The 26,604-nt window shown below is 27.5% G+C and overlaps 1 protein-coding gene across 2 annotated transcripts in view; it reads right to left on the reverse strand.

Annotated features, from left to right (window-relative positions):
• Positions 1 to 26,604, reverse strand: part of grn (grain) — a 61,154-nt gene that overhangs the window by 2,755 nt on the left and 31,795 nt on the right. For both annotated transcript variants that reach the window (XM_065516458.1, XM_065516457.1), the window contains exons 4-5: positions 24,559 to 24,704; positions 11,124 to 11,267 (exon numbers count right to left, since the gene is read on the reverse strand). In XM_065516458.1, coding sequence (XP_065372530.1) covers positions 11,124 to 11,267; positions 24,559 to 24,704 — 290 coding nt within the window. The remainder of the gene's footprint in view (positions 1 to 11,123; positions 11,268 to 24,558; positions 24,705 to 26,604) is intronic.

The raw sequence follows: 26,604 nt of genomic DNA on the forward strand, positions 1-26,604 counted from the left end.
TTGTTTTATATTTTACATATAAAAATGTCCCTGTGTTGCATGAGTGTATGTATGTATGTTTGTGTTATGTTAAATGATGAATGTGTAGGTTTATGTACTTAAACTTACACTCACAGAAAATTTTAAGTAAAAAAAAGTTTTCCAAATGTTTAATATAGTTTAACTAATGTAAATATTTGAATCCGAATTTTTGAAACTTTTATCATTCTCGGGAAATATTACAAAAATCTGTTCATTAGCGGGTATTTTTTTAATACTTAATGAAGCGAAAAACCAGTAAAATAGTTTAAATAAGTCTGTAAAATTCAATATTGATTAAATGATTGAAGAGGTCTGACTAATTTGAATGTGAAAAAATGTGTGATTCGTTTCGAAAGAGAACTTTTTCAAATCAGAATGTCTATAAACAAATTTTAAGCGGTATTATTGTCATTACTTTTTCTAAATATTAAGGTAATTTACTAAAAAATTTTATATTTCTGGTTTAAATAAAATTTGTTTCTGTTTTTGTCCCACAGACAAAGAGTTTATGTACCCAGCGGGAAAAATTGCTAGGTCTTCACATTGTAGGCCTTCTAAAAGACCTGATTACACATTATATAAGATCCGATACTCATTGCACTCTGCTTACTCTCAGAAGTCATTCTAAAAAGGCTTTGCTTCTCCTTCTAAAAACATTCAAAACTGCATTGCGAAATCAAACATGTTTGGTTTTGCAATTATTCCTATATGTTGTCTCTCTATGATAAAATGTATTTTGCTCTCTTTATAGAAGGGAAGAAGGAACAAAATCTTCTAAAAAATTTAGCATTTTATAACATTTGATGTTGTGAATTTCGCGTGAAGTAGTTTTTTATATATAAAACTACATCAGTGATTTTTTCCTAAATACTTGGTTCAGCAGACCTTCAATTATACTCCCATAGAGACATTCCGTGAGGCATAACGCGGAAGGTCTCTTTGCAGACCTTCAACGCAGGACCTTCTAATATGCCTTCAAAGGTAGGCCTTCTATCAGCGATGTAACAGAAGCGATTATGCAAGGTCTTGGCTCCCAATGACACGCTGTGTAAAATGTATACTTTTGTCTGCAAAATAAGGCCTTTAGAAAGGCCTCTTTACTGCATCTTTTTCCCGCTGGGTAGTGGTAATTGAATTGATAGATATTAAAATGATTTAGTCTAAATTTAGGGATCTATAAAAATGTTGAAAGGCCGAAATAGTTTTTTTCAATGGAAAAAAGTCGAACGCTATGCCAAAAAAGTCGAAACGTCGACTAACTGACAAAAGTCGTTTAATCGATTTTTTATTTATAATTCTTATTGTAAAAACTTTAAAAACTATGTTTTTCTCATCAATAATTCTAGTAAAAGTCAACTTTTCATAAATAGCTGAAGTCGAAAAGCCGACTATTGAAAAGTAAAAAAAAAGTTGTAAGTTCAAAATGCCGACTTTTTTGAGACTGAAAAAAAAATCGGTTATTTAAATTGTAATTCTTCTGAATGAACTGATTTTCTGTTGCTAGTATCGAAAGAATATATAGATATAATCAGGCGGGCATCCAGCTCAACCATTTGGGGGAGGGGGAAGTGTTGAATCATTAAAAATCTCTTTTAAATTTCACTTTTCTTTGCTTTGTTGTATTAACAATTTACCATTTTGGGGAGGAAATTTAATCATTCGATTGGCAACAAATCACATTGAGCTCCCGATTAGGAGCTTAATTAAAGCAAATTGGGTTTCTATAAGTCGATTTTTGGTCAGAAAAGTCGACTGACTAAAAAAAGTAAATTTTTTATTTTGAATTTTTGTTATCAAAAAGAATTTGAAGTTGTTTGCAGTTAGCAATAGCATGTATCTGAGATCAAATTAAATTTAAATAATTTTAAACCGGCCGATATTAACAGAAATTGTAAAACCTATTGCTAAATGGAAAATTGTTTAAAAATCTTAAAGTAATATATAAAATATCGTTAGTTTTAATATTTTTTTGTAGCTGAGAAATTTAAGAATTTTGGTTGCCTTAATCAAACTTTTGTAAATGAAATCTTCGAGTGTATTTTCACAATTGCATTGAAGCACAATTATTTAGTTGTTGTTGTTTGTTAAAGTACTCATACTCTCCATGAGAGACCATGAGTAAAGTATACAATTTCTAGCAACTTGTACCTAATGGCTGGCATGGTTTTGCTAGTACTCGCTCGTACTTTTTCATGCCACAAAAAAGGGTAGCTTATCATTTATGGAAAATCTTTTAGAATTTCTGTTTTTTTTTTTAATTTTTTTATAAAATGTCGTGGTTGTTGTTGTAGTTGTTAGAATTGCGCTTCATTGTGCCACAATTACAATATTAAGTTACCCCGGTTGTTGTTGTTGGTAGTTGGTTGTTGATTTGAGACTAAATGTCTGGCTAAAGTTCCATATTTAAAATATCTAGTAGTAGTATTTGAAACTAGTATTACATACCACAGGGTTTTTTTTATTATTGTGAGCATAGCTGGGCGTAAAGGAAACCTTTAGCTAAATGCATTAAGAGACCAAAACCACGTTATTTGCAGACACACACACACTCACGAAAAAAGTGTTTAAGTGCAAACAAAATGACTGGCTGATGGACTGAGACTGGCTGATGAATGAATTTGTAACAAAAAAAAGAAGAAAAAAAAATACAAATGATTGAGCGCTGGATTTTGTTGCGAAAAAAAAAACACTTAAGTACTTAACTAAACAACCAAACAGGCAAAGAGCAAGAGTAGCGCTCTGTGAGCACTTTAAACAATTCTGGGCAAACAAAGAGATTTACCGGGGCCAATTGTTAAATTGTAAACACAACACACAATACATGGGCAGGAAACAAAAGGCGGCAGCTCTACATTCAAATAATAATCGTTGAAATGAATAAAAAAACACATAGTAGGTTTTACCAGGGGAGGGTTGCATAAGTTGCATGCAACTTTAACTATTGTTGCAAAAGGACATCTCTGCTTAAAATCAACATCATGCCGAAACTATCGGCATACGTACTTTTAAACTGTATCATTTTCCTCTTTAACACACAAACAAAACAAATTGTTTCATTGTAATTGTTGAGAGCGAGCGGGATTCCCCCTAGTTTTTTTGAAAGGCCTATAATTGATTTGGTAATTGATACTTTTGTTTGTAGGAAATGACAAACAATACAACAATACGTACACAATTTCTAATTCAGTCAGCGGAATGAAAAAGAAAACGTTAAAAATATTAGATCGCTGAAATGAGATTAAAATGAGGATCCCACTGAGTGTAAGAGTATTTAAGAGATTTTTGTATAAAGAATAATGTGATAATTTGTTAAATATCAAGACAGGGAGGAGGAAAATTTGTTATGCTAAGCATGCAACAAAGCCAAGGCCAAATAAATTATTATGATGACGATAATAATGACGCTGATGATCTGTAGGGGTGTTCTCGACAGTAAGAAACTAAATTTAAATAATTCTTTTAGGCAATTGAGTGCATATTGAAGTATTGAAAGAATAGATATGTGTCGAAAATTTTAATTTAATAAAGTAATGAAAATAATTGTGATGATCGATAATTGAGTCTTGTTTAAAAGGCTTAAATGTTTACAAATCGTTTAATTTAATCATTTAGAGCAATAATATTAATTTTCTTTAGAGAAATGGCTTTTAAAATAAAGCTGCAAAAGCACTAAAAATATTAATAGCTTTTTAGTAAATATTTTCAAAAGTTCTTTTAAATACTGTTATAACAAACAACATTAAAAGTTGATTTATAAAAATAGTTACAAAAGCAATTTAAATACATATTTATAACTTCAAAACCCTTTTTGTATAAACATTTCTTAATAAAAGCTTTTTATATAGATTTAATTAAAAGCTCTGTAAAATAGTTCTAACAAATTATATAATTATATGTAGCTTAATTCCAAAAGCACTTTTAATAGATATAATAAAAGCTTTTTTTAAAAACTTTAAAAGCTCCTTTGCCTAAAAATAGTTGTAAAAGTTATTTATTTGCATATTTGGAACATTAAATTAATGTTTGTATTAAAAATTGATTAAAATCTTTCTAATAACGATTTATAGAAAAAATTTTTTTAAAAACAACAATTAAATAGCTGTAATTATCAAAAGAAATCGAAACAGTTTTTAGAAAATGAAGTTTGAAAAATTTAAAAGCTGTTTCAAAAAAAGTAAAAGTTCATTAAAAAGCTTTTCATTAAATGTGAATATAAAAACTTTTTAATAAAGATTAAACAAAGCTTTTGAATTAAGAAAAATTGATTTCTAAAGCTCTTGAAGAGCTTTTTCCAAATAGTGTTACAAGTTCTTAAAAAATCGTTAAAAGCTCCTTAAGAAAGCTTTATTTTCTATAGTAAAAACCTTTATAAATCTCTTCATTTTGCTGATTGTTTTGAATATCCCTAATATTGTCACGGCATAAACTATGGAATTCATGCATACATTTTTTAAATGTTTAACTCATTAATATAAATGTAAATTATAAATGCATATTTTATACAAAAACAAAAAAAACAGAACACAATTTATACAAAAATTATGAATGAATACAATTCATATATTATATTGACACAACAAGCAGTAAGTAGTGGCAAGTTGAGGAACAGAGCCGTCAAAAAGATATATGTATGATGCATAACTTAAATCGAGCGCATCCTTAACATGCTGCATTAATATGTAATAATTTCATTTCAGTTTTTACTGTGGCCTGCTACAGTAAAAACTTTTTTTGAAAATACAAGCAGCATTTCATTGCCCCAACTGTTTATAAAACTGCCTGCTGTCAAGTTAATTTTTGATAAGCATACACGCGACTCTCACTCTTTCTTCCACTACCAAGTAAAGTAAGCACTTGCAGTTGAGCGAAGCAGCAAAAAAAATAAAAACCATAAGGAAAGAGGATGCAGCTACTGATTCGTGTATTTTAAACACATTTTGTTGCTTTGCTGTATTTTTATTTTATACATTTAAAGCTAAAAAATTATGCCTTACATACAAACTCACATAAAATTGAATCTTAATTCATGCTAATGTTATGACACTGGGTGGCATATATTTATGCTACATTTTGAGGCACAATCAAGGCATTTATAAAAAACAAACATGTTAATTGTTGATAACAAATTAGACATGAGATGTGTACGAAAATACAAAATACAGTACTAAACTAAAGAGTATTAAGATAAGGTTAAACAAAAGAAAGTGAACAGAATAACAGGTAATTTTTGTATTAAAACTATTTTGATTAGTTCTTTTTGTCCTTTTGTTGTTATCAATATTGCATGTCTTGGTGACGCCATACCATCTTATTGCGACATAGTCTACTCTATCCCGCTGTGTTGCAAGGTGTTTTAATGCATGTTTTTCTTTTAGAAGAATTACATTTAATTGTTTTTTATTTAATTTTTATATGTTGCAGACAATTTGTGAGCAGGTAAGTAGAAGACACTTTTTTATTTATGATTAGATCATAAAAAAATCTATAAAAAATATATTTTAAAAACATTTTATGAAAAAAATAAAGATTTTGCAAAACTATTAAATGAATTTAAAGATCTTTACAAATATCTGTTTAAAATACATTTAAAGAGTAACTAATATTTGAGGCCCCTCACATGGCAGTTTGTGGTATTTAATAAAATTTGTTTGCTACAACCGAATCATTCGTTCGGTAATATACGAAACTGTTTTATATGATTCTCTCGATAACATCAGCCATTATTGTGTTAGTTTGTAAGAGAGAACTGACAGATTTGATTCATGACTGAGTTTCTAATACAAATAAGTAAAAGAGATCATTTGCATAACGCTTTAATGAATTTCATTTAGCAAATCGGTTTTAATTTGGACATTTTTATCAGAAATTTACTTAATTTAAATGGAATACGGTAAAAGTGTTAAAATTGTTTCTATTTATATTAAAGCTGAGTATTTACAACCATAAAATTTGATTGCTGCAACTGAATCATTCGTTCGGCAATACACGAAACTATTTTCTCTGTTTCCCTCGGAAACATCAGCCGTTATTGTGCAGGTTTGAAAGAGAGGACGAGAGTTTGGATTCTTGACTAAGTTTCTAATACAAATAAGTAAAAGACATCATTTGCATACAATATTAATGAATTTACGATTAAAGTGTTTCTATTTATATTAAAACTGAGTATTTACAACCATAAAATTTGATTGCTACAACTGAATAATTCGTTCGGCAATACACGAAACTATTTTCTCTGTTTCTCTCGGAAACATCAGCCATTATTGTGCTAGTTTGAAAGAGAGGAGTGACAGATTTGATTGACTAGATGAAATTCTTATTGAAACAAAAAAAAAAGAGATCATTTGCCTTAAAACTTTAATGAATTTCGCTTTTGTGCAAATCTGTTTTAATTTTGACATTTTATCACTTTCCCTTTATCGCTTCCTTAAAGCAATTATGTTAAAATTTTTGTAAATAAATTTATTTTTAAAACTTTTGGACGATTAAATCCAAACGATAATTTGTGATATTTTTGTTATGTTGGGGGCAATAGCAAAACGTCCCACCACACAAAAGATACTATTTAAATTCCGTATGACTTGCAATGAGTATTTGTTGTTGCATTTCTCTATATATTTTATATGAAATGCTCGCTTTCTGATTGGCATCTTATCAAGATGGGAAACTATCCAATACCGAACAGAAATCATTTTTGAGTTAAACTATAATAAACGACAAGAAAATAAAAGCGTAAATGCACTTGGTGCATTTGAATACAAAACATTTTATGAATATGAAATACAGTTTGAGTACTAAGGAGAGGGGAATTTAAAAGAAACAGCAGCAAGAGGTAAACTTGCTGGTGTTGACATGCAATCTGGCAAATAAATATTAGAAAAAACAAAAATATTATTGGCGCGAGTGCAAAATTTTGTTTTAAAATAAATTTTAAAAAAACTAACTTTATGTGTAGTATTCGAATATGTGTCCTATATTTAGTTATCTATAGCTAAAGTCTATGGAAACTTGCTTGATTTTCAGAATAGTTAATGTGCGTTTGCTTTTATTTTGTTGCAGTTGTTGCTGTATTTTTAATTAAACCACCCAAAGTGCCGGTAGCTCTAACGAATTGCCAGCTTTACAATGTGTTTGAAGTACATTCATAGCTACATATATTTCATTTAACATTTTGTTTTGGTTGTTAGTTCATCTAAGATAAAGTGCAGACTACTCCTCATATATACATGGATACATGTAGAAAATGTGCAACGAATCAATGGCAATTTTAGTTCAGTTTTATTTGTTGTGTTCATATTGTTGGTTTATTTGTTTTATTGCCTTTTTAACAGTCAATTAACTAGACTTTTTTTTTTGTATTTGCAAAACTATTTTCCAACAGATTTTATTTTATACAAAATAAATGATAAAACAGTAGTTGGCAGCAAAAAGTTGTTAAATAAACAAAAAAACTTTCTTTGGAAATATGAAACAAAATTTAAAAAATTTAGGAAACAAATTATTTTCAGTTACAAAAGTTTTAATTTTAAATAAATATTTTTGTAAATTTTAATATTTGTTCTAAACTTTTTATTTTCTTAAAGCTTTTTCTTTAGTTTCTCAAAGGTAATTACTTCTTAAAGTTTTTCTTTCTAAAATCTTAAAAAAAAATATAGAAAAAGTTTTCTGTTAAAAATCTGTGACATGTAAATTGCCTGCATATTTTGTCACTTATTTAAAAAGACATTTAAAGCAACATAGCAAGAAAATTAAACTTTTTTTGTTAGAAAAAAATTTATTTTTTTTTTGCTAAAAACCTAGAAAACTGGAAATAAATTTTAAAAGTTTTCAGTTTTTACCAAGATAATTAAGTTTAAAATATTATTTTTAATGTAAACAACGACATTTTTATTACAAAACGCTTAAGAAAATAGAAAAACAGAAGAAAACGAATTAATGAATATTTAATGGGCTGCTGGAAAGGAAATAAAAAAAATAATAAAAAAAAGAAATACAACAACGGAAGGACAAAAAAAAAATTAGCTTAAGGGGAGAACAGCTAACTAAAACAAATGTTTAAAAAAAACTGGATTTAAAATAAAACTAAATATTTAATCAAAATTGAGGAGCCGCAGAAGAAACGGTACTTCTTGGAAAATTTCAAAATTTTGGGAAATTGATTTTTTCTAGATTTCAACCCAAATATTATAAAATTACCAAAAAATCAATTTGTAAAAAAATTCGAAAAATTACCTTTTATGCAGCTCCTCAATTACCCCTATAATTATTATATTTAGTTAATTTAAAATCTCTATTTTTATTTCTGCTCCCTTTACTTTATTAAATTAAAGCAAAGAGTTAATTTCTACACCCCCCCGTGCGGCTTTAAATCAAGTTAATTTTCAAAAATCAAAACAACACTTTAAAACCACCACACTTAACACTCGTTTTCCCCCTCTCCTGCTTAAAACAACCTCTATTAAGGTTTCTCTATCTTGTCTAAATCTTTCAAAGAACCACAGCAAAAATAAAATAAAAAAAAAACTTCAAATCACATTAATGTTTAAACACTTTTGTATTAGACTTAAATGAAATGATGTAAAAAATAAAAATGTTATCGCATTTTCACAGCCACCCGTTTAAAACGACAAAACTGGTGTCGTTTTATCAAAAGAGGGTGGTAAATCATTTAGAAAGCTTATCTTTCAAGTACCACACGCACAATCATCCAACAAGCAATAGTCATAGATGATGTCAGTTACGCAGTAAATAGCATCTTTAAAAAATAATCAACAATCCATCATCAGACGACCAACATTATTTTGGGGAGTTTGCTCGCCCGCTATTGTAGTGGTAGCCCAACGCCCCGTGTTACAAAAACTCCCCCTGTTAAAATGTTTTTTTTTTGTTTTTGTTTTCGTTAAAAAAGAAAACAAGATGCGTTAACTGATGTTAGAAATGTTAAATCAGATTTAAACTGATTAACTAGATTCATTTATTCATGCAATGAATAAATAGATTTTGTTGGAAGAAAAATAAAAATGAACAGAAATAAAACAAGGGGAATATAAATAAGACCGCGTGCAAGCATTTGATTTCCTTTTCCTTTAGCTTCCGCTTAAATACGAGTACACACACACTCTCAAAGCTCTCACACTCAAAGCATACACATGAAGAGAGAGTGAGAAAGAGAGAATGACAAACATTTAACTGTGATTTGCTATTAACACAGAGATGGAAAGTAGAAATAATCAAAATAAAATAAGTAAACAAATAAATAATAAAGCAAAAATTCAGTTTTAATATAAATTTTAGACTAATTTGTTATAAATTACTATTATGTAGGGAGAGCTAAACTATTATTTAATTACAGAAAAAAATTGGTTTGGACAAATAAAAAAACTTAAGGAAACTTTAATTTTTAGCAAGACTAAGCTAGATTTTCTCAATATCTGGTTATATACTGACAATATTATATTAATTGGAAGTATATCGTTACGAAAAACGATAACCAGAGATTGAGAAAATGAGGGTAAACGTTTATTTTTTGCATATTTATTTAATTAAGTCAAGTTTGTTTTTAATCCTCAAACTAACTCGCGATTTTAAGAATTTAAAAAACTTAACGAAACTTTATTTTCTAAAACCTAAAACATTTAAAAACAACTTTTGCTACATTAAAATATGATAGATAAACTAATATTTAAATCATAAACAATTTGTTATTATTGAGCCTACAACTTCCTTCAATGAAACCAGGGGTCAAGTGTCTCCAAGTCACCAGTTTTGTCGAATAATTTGGCGACATTGTCAACGAAGCATTTCTACATTTTTATACATATTTGTCTTTGATGGAAAAAAAATAAAAACATGAATTGGTAGACGACTCTTCCAACTGTTATGAATTCGTAATTTTTTGTTTTTTATTTTTTATTTTTTTAATAAAATGTCAGATGTTAATAAAATATGCAGTTTCATTATCGACATTTACTTCAGAAAAGTAACAAAAGTGTAGACTAGAATTACTACTGGGTCTCTGGTTCCAATGTCTACATATGGTCCCAAAAAAGTACCTAGTCAGCTTGTACTATCGTCAGTAGTAGACTTCCAATGACACGCACATGTTAAATGTCTATAGTAAATAGCTTTTTCTGGGGAATAATAAGTCACTAGTACTGGTGACTGTGTCAATAGTAAGTCAGTACAGTTTCACTATTGACATTTCCTTCATATAAACTTTTAATTTTTTTTCCATATTTATTTAACATAAAACAATATATTTTCAATTGTAAAGCAAATTTAAATTTTGGACCATTTTAAAACTTAACTAAACTTTATTTTCTACACCAAAAACATTTAAAACATCCTTTTTCTATATTAATTTTACTTAGAAATGTTGCTCTTTAAATCCTGATTTAAATCCAATATTGAATGATTTATTTAATAAATTTAACGAAACTTTTAAACTTTTTTTTTATTTAAAAATGTAACTATCCCTGCCTTAAGGGTGAATTCGCCTTTGAATGAGTTGGCAAAAATCAAACCTAATTTTTGGCTTTTCACTTATGTTTTTCCTACATTGTGTTGCCATTGTTATTGTTTTTGTATAAAAAGAGAGAGAGAGACTGAGTTTATAAAACAGAGTGTGGGAAATCTATGAATACTTTAAGAGAGCAGGCAGGCAGGCAGTCAGCAGCATCGTTAGACAGCACGTGGTAAATGGTGTGTGAAATCGCTTAAGCACTTTAGCCAGGATTCGCATACAACCAAAAATGAGATTTAAATGATAAAATAGTGATATCATTAAACTATCATCAGTTACAACAACAAATAAACTGCAGCTACTCTCGCAAACAGGCTTAAAATTATTCTCAAGCATTTTTATGCACAGTGGGTTATTGAGCACAGTAATAAATTTTGAGCAAGCACCAAGCTACATATGTAACAGGATTATTATAAACATGTTAATGTTTCCTGCAGGATTTAACGGAAGTTATTAACATTAACTGTCGCTGTTTCAGGGGGCGCATAAGTAGTTTATTTTGTTTGAATTAAACATATTTTTATATGTATTTTGTGAACTTTTTTTTCGGTTTTTTTTATAAGAAATTTTTGTTGGTACTTACATTATGCAATTTATAGTAGAGACCACAGGCATTACATACTGGTTCACCGCTGGCATTACGCCGCCAAAGGGTTGTAGTTGTGGTTTTGCAGTTGGCACACGAGGTCCCCGCTCGTTTGGCGGCACTTTGTAGCGACTGCAGAGTCTAAAAATAAGTAAAGGGAAATATAAACAAATTAATACATAGAATAAAGAAAAAAATATAATTAATTGTAAAAATTTGAGATCTTAAAATAAAGAATTCTAAATAAAATCTTTTGTTTTTTCCACAATTTGTAGTTTAAATGAAAATATTTAAACAATTCTTTAAAAATGTTAAGGTTTTGTTTTCTGAGTTCAAATTTTAAGCTGCAACACCTTCATTTATATTTCTTCCTGTTTTAGCCACAACAACAAAAATAAACATAAAATAAAATATTTTTTTTTACCAGTTTTAAACAACTTCTTTGACTTCTTTTGACTTCATTTAATCTTGCAAGCAACAAATATTTAACACTTTTCGTTTATTGCAGTGAATCAATATGTATCACTTTATAAAAAAAAACAACAAACCCATAAAAAAGACTGCTGCTGCTGTATAGTGCTCCAATACTCCAATTGCTACATTATGTGGCAAGTTGTATATGAGAGAGTTTATAAAACACAGTACCCTGGCAGTTTTGTTGAATTGTCATGTTAACAACTTAATTTATTTACGTTAGGCATGTTGTCATGTTTAAGCTCTCGCTCTAAAGCCAGGCGAGACACCAGCCACCACAAAAAATTTATAAAAAAAAAATAAATAAATAAACTCCCAAAAAACAAATCTCAGCTACGTTCAGACGAGGATCGAGCCAAGCGATCAGTCGTTGTTTTTGTTTACAGATTCAATCTGGGAATGTTGTAGTTTAAATGTTGTGTGATGTTGTTTATTTGGTTGTAGTGATTTGGTTTGCATTTTAACTTAACGAGGTCGTCACATAATTACTAAACATAAAGGATTTTGAGACTTTAGTTTGCGGGCTAAAACTATATTTAGTGCGTGTGTGTTGTGGGCGTTGAAATAAATTCAAAATATTAAGCCATACTAAAGGATTTTTGTCAATATGTATGGCAAGTGTTAAAAAAATGTTTTCCTTTCAGTTTTTTTGTTGCTCTTACTTAATAATATCGTTACAAGATCGTTAACACCTTCAATGTATAAAACAAGCAAATATCGTTTATTTTTTGGCTTTTAATGTATGTTAATGTATGGCTAAAAATGTAGCAAGATGTGTTTGGTTTTTGTGTTTAAAGCACAGGTGAGCAGAGATGCTGATGCTGTTCCTAAGCTCAAACTAAACATCAATTAAAAATCAACGTAAAACATGATCAACGCCTGATCGAGTAAAAACAGCTAACAGCATGGCCAATATTAAACATGATCATGATCAGGGTAGGAACAACAACAAAAAATAAGCCCTTAAAAATCCCAGCACACAACATCAAAACATGTTTTTAGTTGTACTCTCATGAAGACACAGGACAGACATTGGTTTTTAACAGTTGTATAGTGTAGTACGTTTGTTTTTTAAATGTAAGACAGACAGGTACTTTTACTTAAAATGCCTTTTTTGTTCATGAGTTCTTTAGGCCCTCAGTTCCTTATAAGAAATGTCAGAAGGAGTTTGGTTTATTAGCCAAGGCTCATCAGGCTAAATGCGTGAAATCTTTTCAACAAAATAAAAGGAAAAACATCTTGACCACGTACAATCTAAACGAGTGTTTGTAAATTCGTGGAAAAAGGCAACTGCAGCCAGTCAGCAGCTTGTTTTTTTTAAATGTGGCAGTTTTGGAGTTTTGTGGAATTGTCATTTTAATGAATTGATACTTGTGTTAAACAAAACTGTCTACTACTGCCATTTACACAAACACATCTTATTTCTTTTGCTTAAACATACAAAAAAACTTAATTTAAATAAAGCTAGTTTTTCTTAGAAAGCCTTAAAATCCATTTTTGTTTTAAATACAAATTCGTTATTTTTTAACCCTTTTCTTGATTTAACTGTTAAGTCCATAAAAATTAATTGGCAACTCCCTTCTAACTGGAAATTTATGAATTAATTAAATTTGTTGCTAAATATATTCCTACACGAATTTAAGGTATGAAATAAAATTAACATAAAATCAAATTGTTGCCACACGAAATAAAACACAAAAAATGTTGAATGCTTTACAACATGTTCAATAAAATTTATGAACTTTAATATCCACAACTAAATAAATTAATACAAGAAACTATTAAAACCTTAACCCTTTACCCCCCCCCCCCCCATAACTTTAATGAAATCCTTTTTCCATTTTATGTAAGCTTAAGCCACAGTGTTTTTATTATAATTTCACACCCAAACAGACAATAAATGGAAATTAATAGAAACACAATTTAAACCAAGTAAGTAGAAAGGACATACAGGACTTTCTGGCTCAGAAAAAATCACCGAGCTTTTATTCACCTGGCAAATATGTGAGCGAGCGTGTTTAAGTGACATTTATTTAAAACAAGTTCTAGTTTTCTTTTCCCTACAATGTTTAGCAACAATAAAGCAAAGTTTAAAAAAAAGTCCTTGCTATATGTGTATTTGACCATTAAACCAAATGGACATTGAAATTTTGTATATGTGTTTCAGTTTGACATTTTTTTTCTGCAGTATTCATAGACCTACAATTTTAGTGACAAATATTAATGACAATTTTCATGCCTTCCATATAACTTTATGCCTCAGTTTTATGGGCCAGTCTGTCTCTTACTCTGTGTCCGTTTATATTGTGGGTTTTGTGTCTATTAGTCTTTTCAAATAGAAATTGCATGTTGTTGAGGTTTTAAAGCTTATTCTTTTTTGTTGTTGTCTGTCTATATGTCTGTTTGGTTTTATGTTTTTTTTTTAATATTGTCGCCTTCAATTTTGTCAATGTTTTATTTGCCCAGCGAGTGAGTGAGCCTCAACTCAACTGAACTTAGGTTTCAGCAATTAAAGTTACCCTTTTGGCATAACAGTTTGTAAGTAAGTATAATGTATAGAATTTATTGATTTTGTTTAAAATGGAATGATATAAAGAAGAGAAAAGTTTTGAATTTGAAAATAATAATAAAAAAAGTCTCTTTAAAAAGGACAAACGAACAAATGTTGCTGGCAACATGTTGCTGAAAAAACGCTGTTAATTATTTTAAATGAAAAGTATGTTTTAAAAAACTGTTACAGTGATTCAAAATCTTTTATAAGGAGAAAAATGTTGCACTGCAAATTAATTTATTCTGAAAACTTTTGCTAACTTGAAAAATTAAGAAAAATCGTTAAATACTCTTAAATTTAAAGACATTTAAAGAAAAACTACACATAAATGTTGCTGGCAACATGTTGCGTGAACAAGACATTTAAAGAAAAACTACACATAAATGTTGCTGGCAACATGTTGCGTGAACAAAGACTGTATTAACAAACTTGTTTTGCTAGTTTGTTTAAGAATTTTTTTCTAATTAAAAATAATGTTGCTAAGCAAATGTTGCTGACATCATGTTGCATTTAAAATGTATATATTGTTTCTTGTGCTTTAAATGTTGATCACAAGTGTTTCTTAGTTATATTTTATACATCAAATGTAAGAAATATAGTTAGACTTGAAAATTAAAGTTAAAGCTTTTAAATCTGCTTAAATTTCAAGTCATTTAAAGCTGAAATACCAATTAATGTTGCTGGCAACATGTTGCCTTAACAAAAACATGATGTATATTTAATTAACACAATATTTTGCAAATTTGATTTTGAATTCAAAACAATGTTGCTAGGACAAATGTTGCTGGTAACATGTTGCATTTAAAATTTATATATTGTTTTTATGTGCTTTAAATTTTGGAAGTTTTTATACAAATGTTTGTGAATTTTGAATGTTACTTAAATGTTGCCAAAAAAAATGTTGCTGGCAACATGTTGCTTTAAAAATGCATATATTTTTTTGGATTTCTTTTAATTAATATTTTTTTTGGAATTTGGAAAAATGTGGCTAAATAAATGTTACTGGCAACATGTTGCGTTTAAAATGTATATATTGTTTTTATGCTTTAAATTTTGGCAATTTTGCCGCTTGTTCATTTGGAAAAAGACTAATATATGTCTGGCAACAACAACTAACATCATTTTGTTGTATTTATACTTTATAAATCAAACAATCTTTAAAAATTGTATGAAATTCTACATAATGTTGCTAAACAAACCTTTCCAATAACATGTTTCCTCTAACACAAAGTAGGTTTCTTTATAAAAATTAATACTTTTTGCATATTTGATAAATAAATTAAATTCCAAGAAGTGGAAGACATGTTGCTGGCAACATTTTGCTAGAAAATGTTCTAAACATTGAGAAAATGTAACAAAAATATTTTTTCGTTTCTAATTTTTACAAAAACTTTTTGTTATTATTAAATTTTTATAATTAATTATTTCGATTTTTTTTTGTTTAGCAACATGTTGAAAAATGGAACAAGATGAAACATTTATTTATTTATTTTAAGTAATATTATTTACTTGATACATGAAACTTCAAGTTATTTCTTAGCAACATGTTGCTGACAATTTTTTCCTTATTTAACGAAATTTTTATTTAATTTTTCAAATATCGTACATAATAAATAACTTTTCTTAAATGTTGCTCAATCAAATTGATATTTATAAAATGTTTAGCAACATGTTGCAAAATAACTTTAAATAAAATTTATTTAAAGCTGCTTTTTTTCTGTATTTAACAAAATGTTGCTTTAATTTTTTGAAATTTATGTTTAAATAAATAAAATTTTTGTTTGAAATATGGTACACAATAAATAACTTTTCTTTTTTCTTAAATGTTGTTCAACTTTATTCCTTTTTTCTACATTCCTTCAAAATTTTTTTATTTAAATGAGCCATAAAATAAATATTTATCTTGTATTATACTCACACACACATTTATAATTTAACTGATTTTTTTTTGTTGCTGGTGAACAAAATAAAATCTCATCTTTAGAATCTACACAATAAAATAAAATGCAAAAGTTAAGGGGGCAGAAAAGCTGTTATCATTTGGGGAGGTAAAGGAAGCTGATACAAAAAAGACCCCATAAATTTTATTTATAAAATTCTTTTTCAAAGAATCTTTATACTAGATTTGTCTCATTTTCACACATAACCCAGCAACCCCAGCTAAGGGTAGTTTATGAGGCAAGTTCTAACCCCCCCCCTCCATCAATACAATGTAACGTAAGAATGTATATGTAACAGAGCTTTCAAATTATGTATCTGTGTTATATATTTTTTGGCTACTTATACAGCAGCAAACAGCAGCAGCATCAATGTGCTATATAGAAAAGTGGAATAATTTTTATCGCTCTAAATGTCTGCTCCATCTATGTTTTACAAAAAAACCAAAAGAAATTTATACAAATGTAAAATGAAAAGAATATGAAGAGACAAAAACAGAAACTGACTGTCGCTAATATCTATAAAAAATTGTTGCAGAGATAAGAAATTAGAAAAAAAAGTCATCTTACATACTTAAACAAAAAAAAATATCTTTGGTTTCCTTTTTTTCTGGGTTTTATTTTTTGAAAGTGTATGGGTTTGAATCTGTGTGTTTGTGTGCAAAGCTTTGGGGTTTTTTTTTGTGTGTGTTGCTTGCAAGGGGTTGTTGGCTCAGAGTCTGTGTTTACAAACCCCCTCCGAACTCTACATACCAGCACGTACTGAAACATCATGGAGCTAGATTTTTTATTGTAGATAGTAAATTTTTATGTATATATATCTCTTTGTACTATCTATGTATCTGTAAACGCACTCATACACTCAGATATTGTATTTTGTTTGTTGTTTTTGTGTAGCTGCGCACTATCTTAGATTTAAAAGGGCATTGGCTTGTGTATGAGTAAATATTTGACTTTAATAATTTAAAAATATCTTTTCAAAATTTCATTATAATAAATGTTGTTTTAAAGCCACCAAGTTAGCCGACGGCTTTTTGTTTTAGCTTTAAAAAAAATAAAAAATTAATTAAAATTTGTTTAAATTTTTGTTTTTGCAGTTATAAATTTATAATTTTTTTGATATCATTGAAAAATCATGACAGTTTGTGGTGAATAACATGCTTAATGATAAGCTTAGGGTTCTTATCTTATTGATTATATCAGTTTTCTGGGATTTTGTTATCATTTTAGAGCTAAAAGAAAGCTAAAAATAAATTTTGGACTTTATTACTGATATTTGTTTTAAATAAAAAACTAAATTGAAGAGACATTTTTTTTCATATGTTTATTTATATGTCCATTATATAGCATTTTAAAATGACCTCTTGACATCATAAATTACTCATACGTTTAAGTGTCCAAGTGTAAATGTGTTTGGTTTTTGTTTTCTTCTTATTTTTTGTTTCCTTTTTAAATTTTTTGTCTGGTTTAGCCTGAGAGAGCAAACACAGAGCATTTTATGGCAGCTGTCAGCACATAAATAAATCTTTTGAGGTGTGAATTTATAATTTTTCGAAAAAATTTTGAAAAAAAAGTTATGTTTTTCTTTTATTTTTTTTTGGTGGGGTTTTTATATTCATAAATTAGCGAACAGCAAAGTATTGCTGGCCATTTGTCTTTAGCTTTATAATTCTTTCATAAATTAATATGTGCGTTTGTTATTTATTTATAATTTATCTTTAAACGCCATCTTGTAAGCAAAAGTAAAATGCAAAAAAAATAATATAAAAAATAAATAAATAAAAATGTATGTATAAATGTCTGTGCATTTGATTTGCCAGGGATTTTTGCTTGCATTTCAATTAATCTCTTGTCAATATTTGACATTTTGTCATTTTTACTGTGTTGACAGTGATATATCGCCATGGCATAACGTTTCGTATTTATTTATTTATTTATATTTTCTTTTTTTTTATTTGACTGGATGTTATAGATTTTGTTTTAATTTAATATTTATTAAATTAAGTTTTCTTTTGTATATAAAAAGGCAAAAAAATTTGAATAAATTAAATAGAAATGAATATGGTTGAGTTAATATTTTTTTTACTTTTGTGGCGCCTTGAATATAGGGTAACTGAGGAACTAGCCCGAGTTTAAGTTTCATTCTTAAAATTTTAAAAATATTAACCATTTTGTAACCTTGAAATACCAGGCGAAAGGCAAGGAAATTTGCCAGGTTGAAAAATATATGAAATAATTTTCAAAAATTCAGTTATACACAAAATCTTTGATAGAAAATTCAGTTGATCATGTTCGCTCTCTCCTGGCTATGAGTGCCGATCACTGCTTTAATGAATTTTGGCTGTTGTTTATTTTTTCTTACACAATTTGGCATATCAACTTTGCTTTCCCTGATTTGAAACTTAGCTGTTTTTAAAGCAGTGAACTGCATAGAGAGAACATGGAATATGGTTTACAATAACATGGTATTTATACACAGTTGTACTCTGACCAGCTCTGAATGTAAATTTTGTAGATTATTTGATAAATTGTATGAATTTTGTGTACATGTTCGGACCCTGCTGGCTATGAGTGCCGACCACTGCTTTAATGTATTTTGCCTGTTGTTTATTTTTCCTTCAAAAAAATTCTCGTTCGTTGTTACCCAATTGGGCAACTTTTCTTTCTCTGATCTTAAACTAAGCTGTCTTTAAAGCAGTGGTCGGCATAAAGAGAACATTGATTAAGGCTTATAATACCATGTTATTCTCATTAATTATAAGTTATACTCTGAGCACCTATTGAGAGTGAAATGCTAGATATGAGTGCCTGCCGACCACTGCTTTAATATATAAAATATTTTTGCTGTTGTTTATTTTTCCTTAAAAAAATACAATTGTTGTTCGCTTTTAGTTTAACATTCTCTTACGAATTATGATCTTTAAAGTTTCATTAGTATCATGACACGCCCTTCTTTGCGTAAAGGCCTTAAACAAAGTATAGCATCCATATGTTGTTAAATCCTCTTTCTCCTGCAAAGTTCTGACTACTTCCTCTCCTTGCAATCTTTCATTACTTGATATCGTTAAATTTTAATTGATCTTTTTTTTGTTTTTTTGTTTGGTATTGAAACTAAGTATGTGAACATCATGTAGTTTGATAAATAAAAGGAACTTAATGCTCATACCCTAAGGATCAGAAAATTGTTTAGTTTTTGTGTTTTTTTTTTGTTATACCTTGGCCAAGCAGAGAGTGAGTGCATTTTTAATCATAATGTTTAAGCTTGTTATTGAACATGCTGATCAGCAACGTCATGCTGGAAAAAAAGTGTTGCTTTTTGACGAAATGTTGTCTTAACAAGATCTAGGTTTTTTTTTTGTTGTGTAACTTTACCAAAAGGCTTAATATAAAAATATTTTAATATTTTGTGTTTTTTTGTATTTAAAAAAATATATATTAAGAAACTGGCGCAAAAACGCCCCAAAAATGTGATGATCATCCGTTCATTGAACCTATGTTATGAAATATATAATACAATATTTGATTTGGTATTGATTTGAAAAGTTTTCTTTTTTTATTTTATATAAAAACACATTTAGCTAACAGCTAAAGCTAGTGGCAAAAATTTGTAATCATTTTGCAGCAATAAAGTGTTTGGCTGCTGTTTTTTTTTGGATATGAAAATAAAATGATTTATATGTTTTATATTAAACTGGGTGGGGAAACCCTTTTTAGATGAATCAAGTTTATGAAAAAAACAAAAGAAACTTTCAAAGTTCTTGGTTTATGATTCTTATGCATCTTTTAAATTCGGTTCGTTTAATTTTTGGCGTCACAGCCCACATACTTAAACTTAATATTGTTGTTGCTGTTGTTGGGGTTTTTGGTTCTAGGGTACCAACAATAAAAACAAAACAAAAAAAATCGTCTCCTTTGTTTTAGATGATGTACTGTCGATAACAAATTTTAAATACAATTTACGAGCCTGTTTGAATTTGTGAATATTGACGCGTTTTTTTTTCATTTCTTTTTGTTTAACTTGTGTTTTTGCTTTAACATTTTTCCCACGCTTTAATAGCTTTTATCGAGTTTTAAAGTTTAAACTAAAACTTGATTTTTTGGGTTTTTAATTTAAAACAAGCTTTAAGTCTAGTCTAACATATGTTAGATTTGAATTTAGTTAAAATTAAGATTTTTTTTCCATAAGCTGGTTTAAATTGAAACTAATTGTAATGGCTGTGTTTAATAATACGAAAATAATCACGTTAACAAAATATATATATTTTGTAGTGTGGCCATTAACGAGTGTGTAAAATTTATTATTATTATTATGACTTTAAGCATAATTTACATAAATTTTCATATTTGTTGTATTGCAACGATTGTTTTGTGTTGTGTTGAAGTTTTTTTTAAGAAAAAATAAGAAACGTTTTGTAATAAGTCACGATTTTAATTGATGTTAATGACAAATTAATATGTCTTGTTGTTAAGTATTTGTTTTTAATTAAAAAAAAATATAAAAACATTAATGAATACTACTTATTTCAATAAATAAGACAAAAATTTAAAAATTTTAAAAAAGTACTTTTACCCAAAAGTACCTTTTAAAATAGTGAATTCGTAATGTATCTTTAAAAGTACTATATTTTTAAAAAATTATCCTTTAAAAATACTACTTTATTGAAAAAGTACTTTTTAAAAATACTTTATTTTTTAAAAAAAGTACCCTTAAAAAACTTTAGTTTTAAAAAAGTCGTTTTTAAAAATAGCTTATATTGGAGTAAGTACTTTTTAAAAATACTATTTCTTTAAAAAGTACCTTTTAAAAATACTATATATAAAAGTACCTTTTAACAATATTATAGTTTTGTAAAAAAGTACTTTTTCATACAGTACAAATTTTCCAAAAAAAAAGTATTTAACTCAAATTCTAAAAATGTACTTTTTAAAAAATACTTTATTTTTAAAAAAGTGCTGTTTAAAAATACTTTATTTTTAAAAAAGTACTTTTTAAAAATACTTTATTTTTAAAAAAGTACCTTTTAAAAATACTTTATTTTTAAAAAAGTACCTTTTAAAAATACTTTATTTTTAAAAAAGTACCTTTTAAAAATACTTTATTTTTAAAAAGGTACCTTTTAAAAATACTTTATTTTTAAAAAAGTACCTTTTAAAAATACTTTATTTTTAAAAAAGTACCTTTTAAAAATATTTATTTTTAAAAAAGTACTTTTTAAAAATACTAAAGTACCCTTATTTAAAAAAGTACTTTTTAAAAATACTAAAGTACCCTTATTTAAAAAGGTACTTTTTAAAAATATGTACTTTATTTTTAAAAAAAAGTACTTTTTAAATATACTATATTATTAAAAGGTACCTTTTAAAACTACTACATTTTTTTAAAAAAAGTACATTTTAAAAATTGATTTTTTTTTTAAATGTTCCATTATCAAAATATACTTTCTTTAAATGGAAGATTTTTAAAAAGTTAGCTTTAAAAATGTATAAATTGAAATGGTACCTTCTTAAAAAGGTACTTTTTTTTAAGGTACTTTTTGTAGTATAATAGAACATATTTACTTGGAAAAAATTTACTGTTTTTTTGTTAATTGTTTGTTAATGAAAACATTACAAAACAAACAAACCGTTTGATATAAACTGCATATTCCTTGACAACAAATTATGTAAGTCAAGGTAAAATGTTTGAACTTAAACTGTTTTTTTGTTTTGTTTTTGTATTCATTCACCTCTATAAAAATCAATTGTTTATGGATTTATTTGTATATTTGTCAGTCTGTATAAAGTTTTATATTTTTTTTTATTTTTTTGGTTTCATTTCATAGCCGGACGTTTGTAACAAATTCTGCTCTGTGATTTGTTTTTGTTTTGTAAGTAAGTAACATTATCTTAAAGCTTTGTTTGTAAGGCTGTATATATAAGCGTTTTGTGTTTTTTTACTACTTTATAATTAAACGCAATTATTGAACAGCCAGCAGCTGCTGCAGTATACAAAAAAAAGAGACTTGGCATTCACATTAAAAACTGTAAGGGATATGCAAAACTAAAACTTAAAACAAATGAAAAAAAAAACTACTTTAAACAAAACAATGAAAACATTTTGAGAATTTATGTGTTTTAGCCTTAAAACAAAATGAACAACACAAACGAAAAAACAATACTTCATCAGCATTTATACAAACACCGTTCAAGTATTTGAGGGAGTTAAGGAAAAAACACAAACTAAGAGGGGAGGATTCAGCAATAATTTTATAACATTGTTTTTAATAAATAATTAAATGCATTTATACATTAATAAAAAATACTTTAAATTACACAAAATTGAATATTATTTTTGCAAAAAAAAAGGGCGGGCATTAAAAGTAAATTTTGCAAATTTCACTTAAAACTGGATAAAATAAGTGAATAAAAAGAAAATGAGCTGAAATTTATTTATTTGAAAGCTAATGTTTCAAAATATTAAAAATTCTTAGGAAAATTTATTTTTGAAAATGTTAACAAAGAAGGTAGCAAACAATAATTAAAGAAATTAAGCTGAAACTATTATTTTTAAAGGATAAAAAGGCCTTTTTTAAAAGAAAATTTTTAAAAACAATTTTTTTTAAATTATCAACATTTGACCACCCCGAACCTTAAACACAAACACTCAATGGACAATTCATGAATCAATCTCTCTGTAAGACAAACAAAAGAAGAAAAGTCTCTTTTTGCAAACCCACAGACAATATCAATAAACAATTGAATTGTATTTAAATTTAAAGCGTTTAATATACTTAAACATCAACTCTCTAGGGTCTTGAACAAAAAATAACAAAAAAGCTAAACAAAAACCCAAATAAAGGATCAACAATGGCTTATGGAAATTGTTAGTGTCAATAAACACATTTTTTGCATTCAATATACCCAATACTTATATACTAAACTATACTTCTTATACAAAAAATAAATAAAAAAAAAAGAATCATTTCAATTTTAATTTGTTGCATATTTTGTCAATAACACCAACAACTTTCAACAGTCACACACGCTTCACTTTTAGCTGTGGGGGTACAAGTATCAGTGGTTTTATATTTAATTTCTCGTTTAAGAAACAAACAAAACAAAATATTCAACAAACTGACTTCAACATAAAAATTGTCAACAAACTTTCAATGTCCAGCTGTGAATTTCTTGGGAATTCCCTCATAAAAGACATGAAGATCCAAGTATCAAAATACACACCATAGCAGCCTACCAAAAACAACAGCAAGAAAAACTGCAGCAGCAGCAACAACAACAACGACCCCAAAAAAGACAGTGAGTGAGTGAGTGAATGTATGAATGATATAAGATCGATCGATCGTTGTTGGCTGGTTGTTGTACGTTCGATGAGCCCCTGAGCCTGAGTCTGTTTGCTGATTTTGACTACAACTGTGAATATGAGATGCCCAGAATATTTTTGTAAAGCAGTAAAAAATATTTAAAGAGTGAAGGTGGCAAACAGCCAGTTAGCCAGTTTGTAAACCTAAAGCAACATGATAATGAAGCAAAAGTTTTATATTAAACGTATATTTATGCTAATGATCATTCATGATCATCACAATCCAGTTAAAATTTTTTTTTAAAAAATTAACCATAAACAAATCTTAAACATTTTTTTGTTGTTTTTCTCTCTTTCCCTCAAGTCTCCACTAATAGACCAAAACTTAAGAGTTTGTTTTGAGTGTAGCTAAACATTAAGATTTTTATGATTAGATCAGTAGATGGTTGGTTGGTGGGTTGTTAAAGAGGTGATGATGTTGAATTTTCAGAATTGTCTCCCCTGCACTCGCTCTCTTTTTGTGTTTTGTTTAACAAGAAGCTGTTATCATCATATAAAATGTATCTACTGTTGGCTGTATTCTTCATCTGTAAACTGATGATTTGTAAATGTGATAATCAGTTGTTGTTCTGTAGAAGATTGGATTGTCTTATAGTCAACAGGCGCCACTTTTATTAATTCCCACATACAAAACCATACTAAAACAAATGAGGAACACACATATTTCTCTAGCCAGATATCATCTTGGTTTTCTTTTTTTTTGCTTAACACAAAATCAAAAGTGTGGAATATACACGAAACAAAAAAAAAATCTCATAATCATCATTATCTTGATGATCATCTTATTAATGTCTCTATGGTTTTATTGTAATCAATTGTCTTAAAATTTAAATTTTATAATTTCTAGGAAATATTATGACATTTGAGCACCATCATGCTGTGGTTTTTATGGGCTGTTTGGAGACACTACTTTGGAAAAAACTTTAAAATTTTTTATTAAATTTTTTAATAAAATTCTCTATAATTGTTTGATAGCTTAAAATTTATGAGGCAAGGTGTTTAATTTATGTCTCATTTTTTGTTTAGTGTAATTTTTTCTCTTATTTTTGTTTGGTGTTTGAGGGTTATTTACCTTAAATTAGAAAGAAATAAGGGTTGTTAATGTAAACTTACCAGTCTTCGTTTTGGCTTAATTAGTGGTCGATTTTGACCATTCATTTTGTAATATAAACCACAGGCATTGCACAAATAGTGACCGGTACCATCACGTCGCCACAAAGGCGTTGAGGTGGCACCACAATTTACACACTCACGGCCTTCTGTAAAGAAAGAGAAAAAAAAAACAAAATAAAAATAAATTTTTACATAAAACAAAAATAAAATAATTGAAAATTATTGTTAATATAGGAAATTGTAAGCTGAAAATATTACAATTTTAATCAAATAGTAGAATTATAGATAAGAATTTATTTGTTAATACAAAACTTTTGCAAAAGCAAACAAATTTCAAAAGCAAGTTCTCTTGCTGATGTTTGCTGTTACAAAAGTTTTCTTTTAAGGAATCAGTATGAAAACAATTCACTTTTAAATACTATAAAACTTAAGTTAAAATCTTAATATTTCATTTAATTTTAAAAAAAATTTAGTTGAAATTACAAACATTTTGTTAAGGCAACTAAAATTCTGTGTTTTTAGTTTTAACTGATTACAGTCTTATAATAAATGTTATTTAAACATATTTAATACATATTTGTTTATCATAATTGAAGTCGTTTAAAACTTTCATTTGTTAAAACGTTTTGTTGGCATTTTTATGTTATTGACCCAAACAATTATTTTGTCATAAACATTCCTTCCTATCTTCATCTATTTTTCCAGATTTATATAGAAAAACTTAGCGTTGCGTAAAAATGCATAAAGAAAATTGAAAATTACTAAAGCAAAATATATAAATGGAGGGCTAGTTAGTATTTTTCAAAATAATTCTACATTAAATTATATAGAAACCCCTCTCCCCCTCCAAAGAAAAAAAAAACAATTAGTAACTTAAAACACTGGGCATTTAAATGTCATAACTATATTTTTAAACATTTTCATTATTATTTTTTAATTATCCACACAGAAACACACACATAAACATTACAGCAAATTAGGCACAGTTTAGAAAACTAAATACAATTGAAATATTTCAAAAAATATTTTCAAATTTAATAAATAATATTGTGGTGGTGTTTTCGTATTTTTTTTTTTTTGGTTTTTACATTAGGCCTGATGTTTAATTAAAATGTAAAAGACATTAACAGTTTGAATACGAAAAACATGACTTGAACAAAAGCTGAAAATGTACAAAACAAAAACAAAATAAAAAACTGCTGTATAATAAAAATGTGCATGGCAGTCGTATACATCATTTCCGCTTCCCTGAGTTCTTGAATTATTTTTTTTTTTTGGTGGCCGGCTTTAAAAATTCTTAGTGGTTTCTTTTTATTTTGAGGTACTTAAGAGCAAAAGAACAAATGAGCACCTACAAACGTTTGTACAACATTTTAAACATTTAACCTGGTTTTTAAGAAGTAGTATATGAATGTGTGTGTAATAAATACAAAACCCCCCTCCTGCATTTGCATTTTAGAACAGGTTCATTTTGCTGCAGTTTTTTTTCTCTGCATTAAAAATGTGTTTTTGTAACTAAAATGTTGCATTTTTTAACTTTTACTTCCCCTTGTTAATATTTGTGTTTTTTTTTTTACAAAAATTACCAAGGCAAAACCTTAATGGCAGAAAAAAACAAATCTTTAGAATTTTTATTTAAAAAATGTCATAAAACAACAAAATAAGGAAATTTTATTTGTACACACACACACTTTATATGTAAATTTAAAATAAATTTAAATTAATTTCTTTTACAAAGTGTATAAATTAAAACTTTTGTTTTGAACATGAAAACAACAAAGTAATAAAGATTATTTTTAGTTTTATGAACTAAAAATTGCTGTAAAATGAGTCTTTAAAAAGGAATAAAATACATATTATATTTTTATTTTAGTGAGTGGCCAACTCATAATTGTTACAATTTATAAATAGTTTTTAATACAATTTTGTTATTAAAAAGCTCATGCCTTGAAATTTCATATAATTTGAATTAGATTTTTAAAGAAATTATAATTTTGAAAAATTTGCTTCTATACAAAAATATTTTTAAAAATATTAACGGTTAAA

The sequence above is a fragment of the Calliphora vicina genome, chromosome 1 (genome assembly GCF_958450345.1).
Source record: "Calliphora vicina chromosome 1, idCalVici1.1, whole genome shotgun sequence".
Taxonomy (NCBI): domain Eukaryota; kingdom Metazoa; phylum Arthropoda; class Insecta; order Diptera; family Calliphoridae; genus Calliphora; species Calliphora vicina.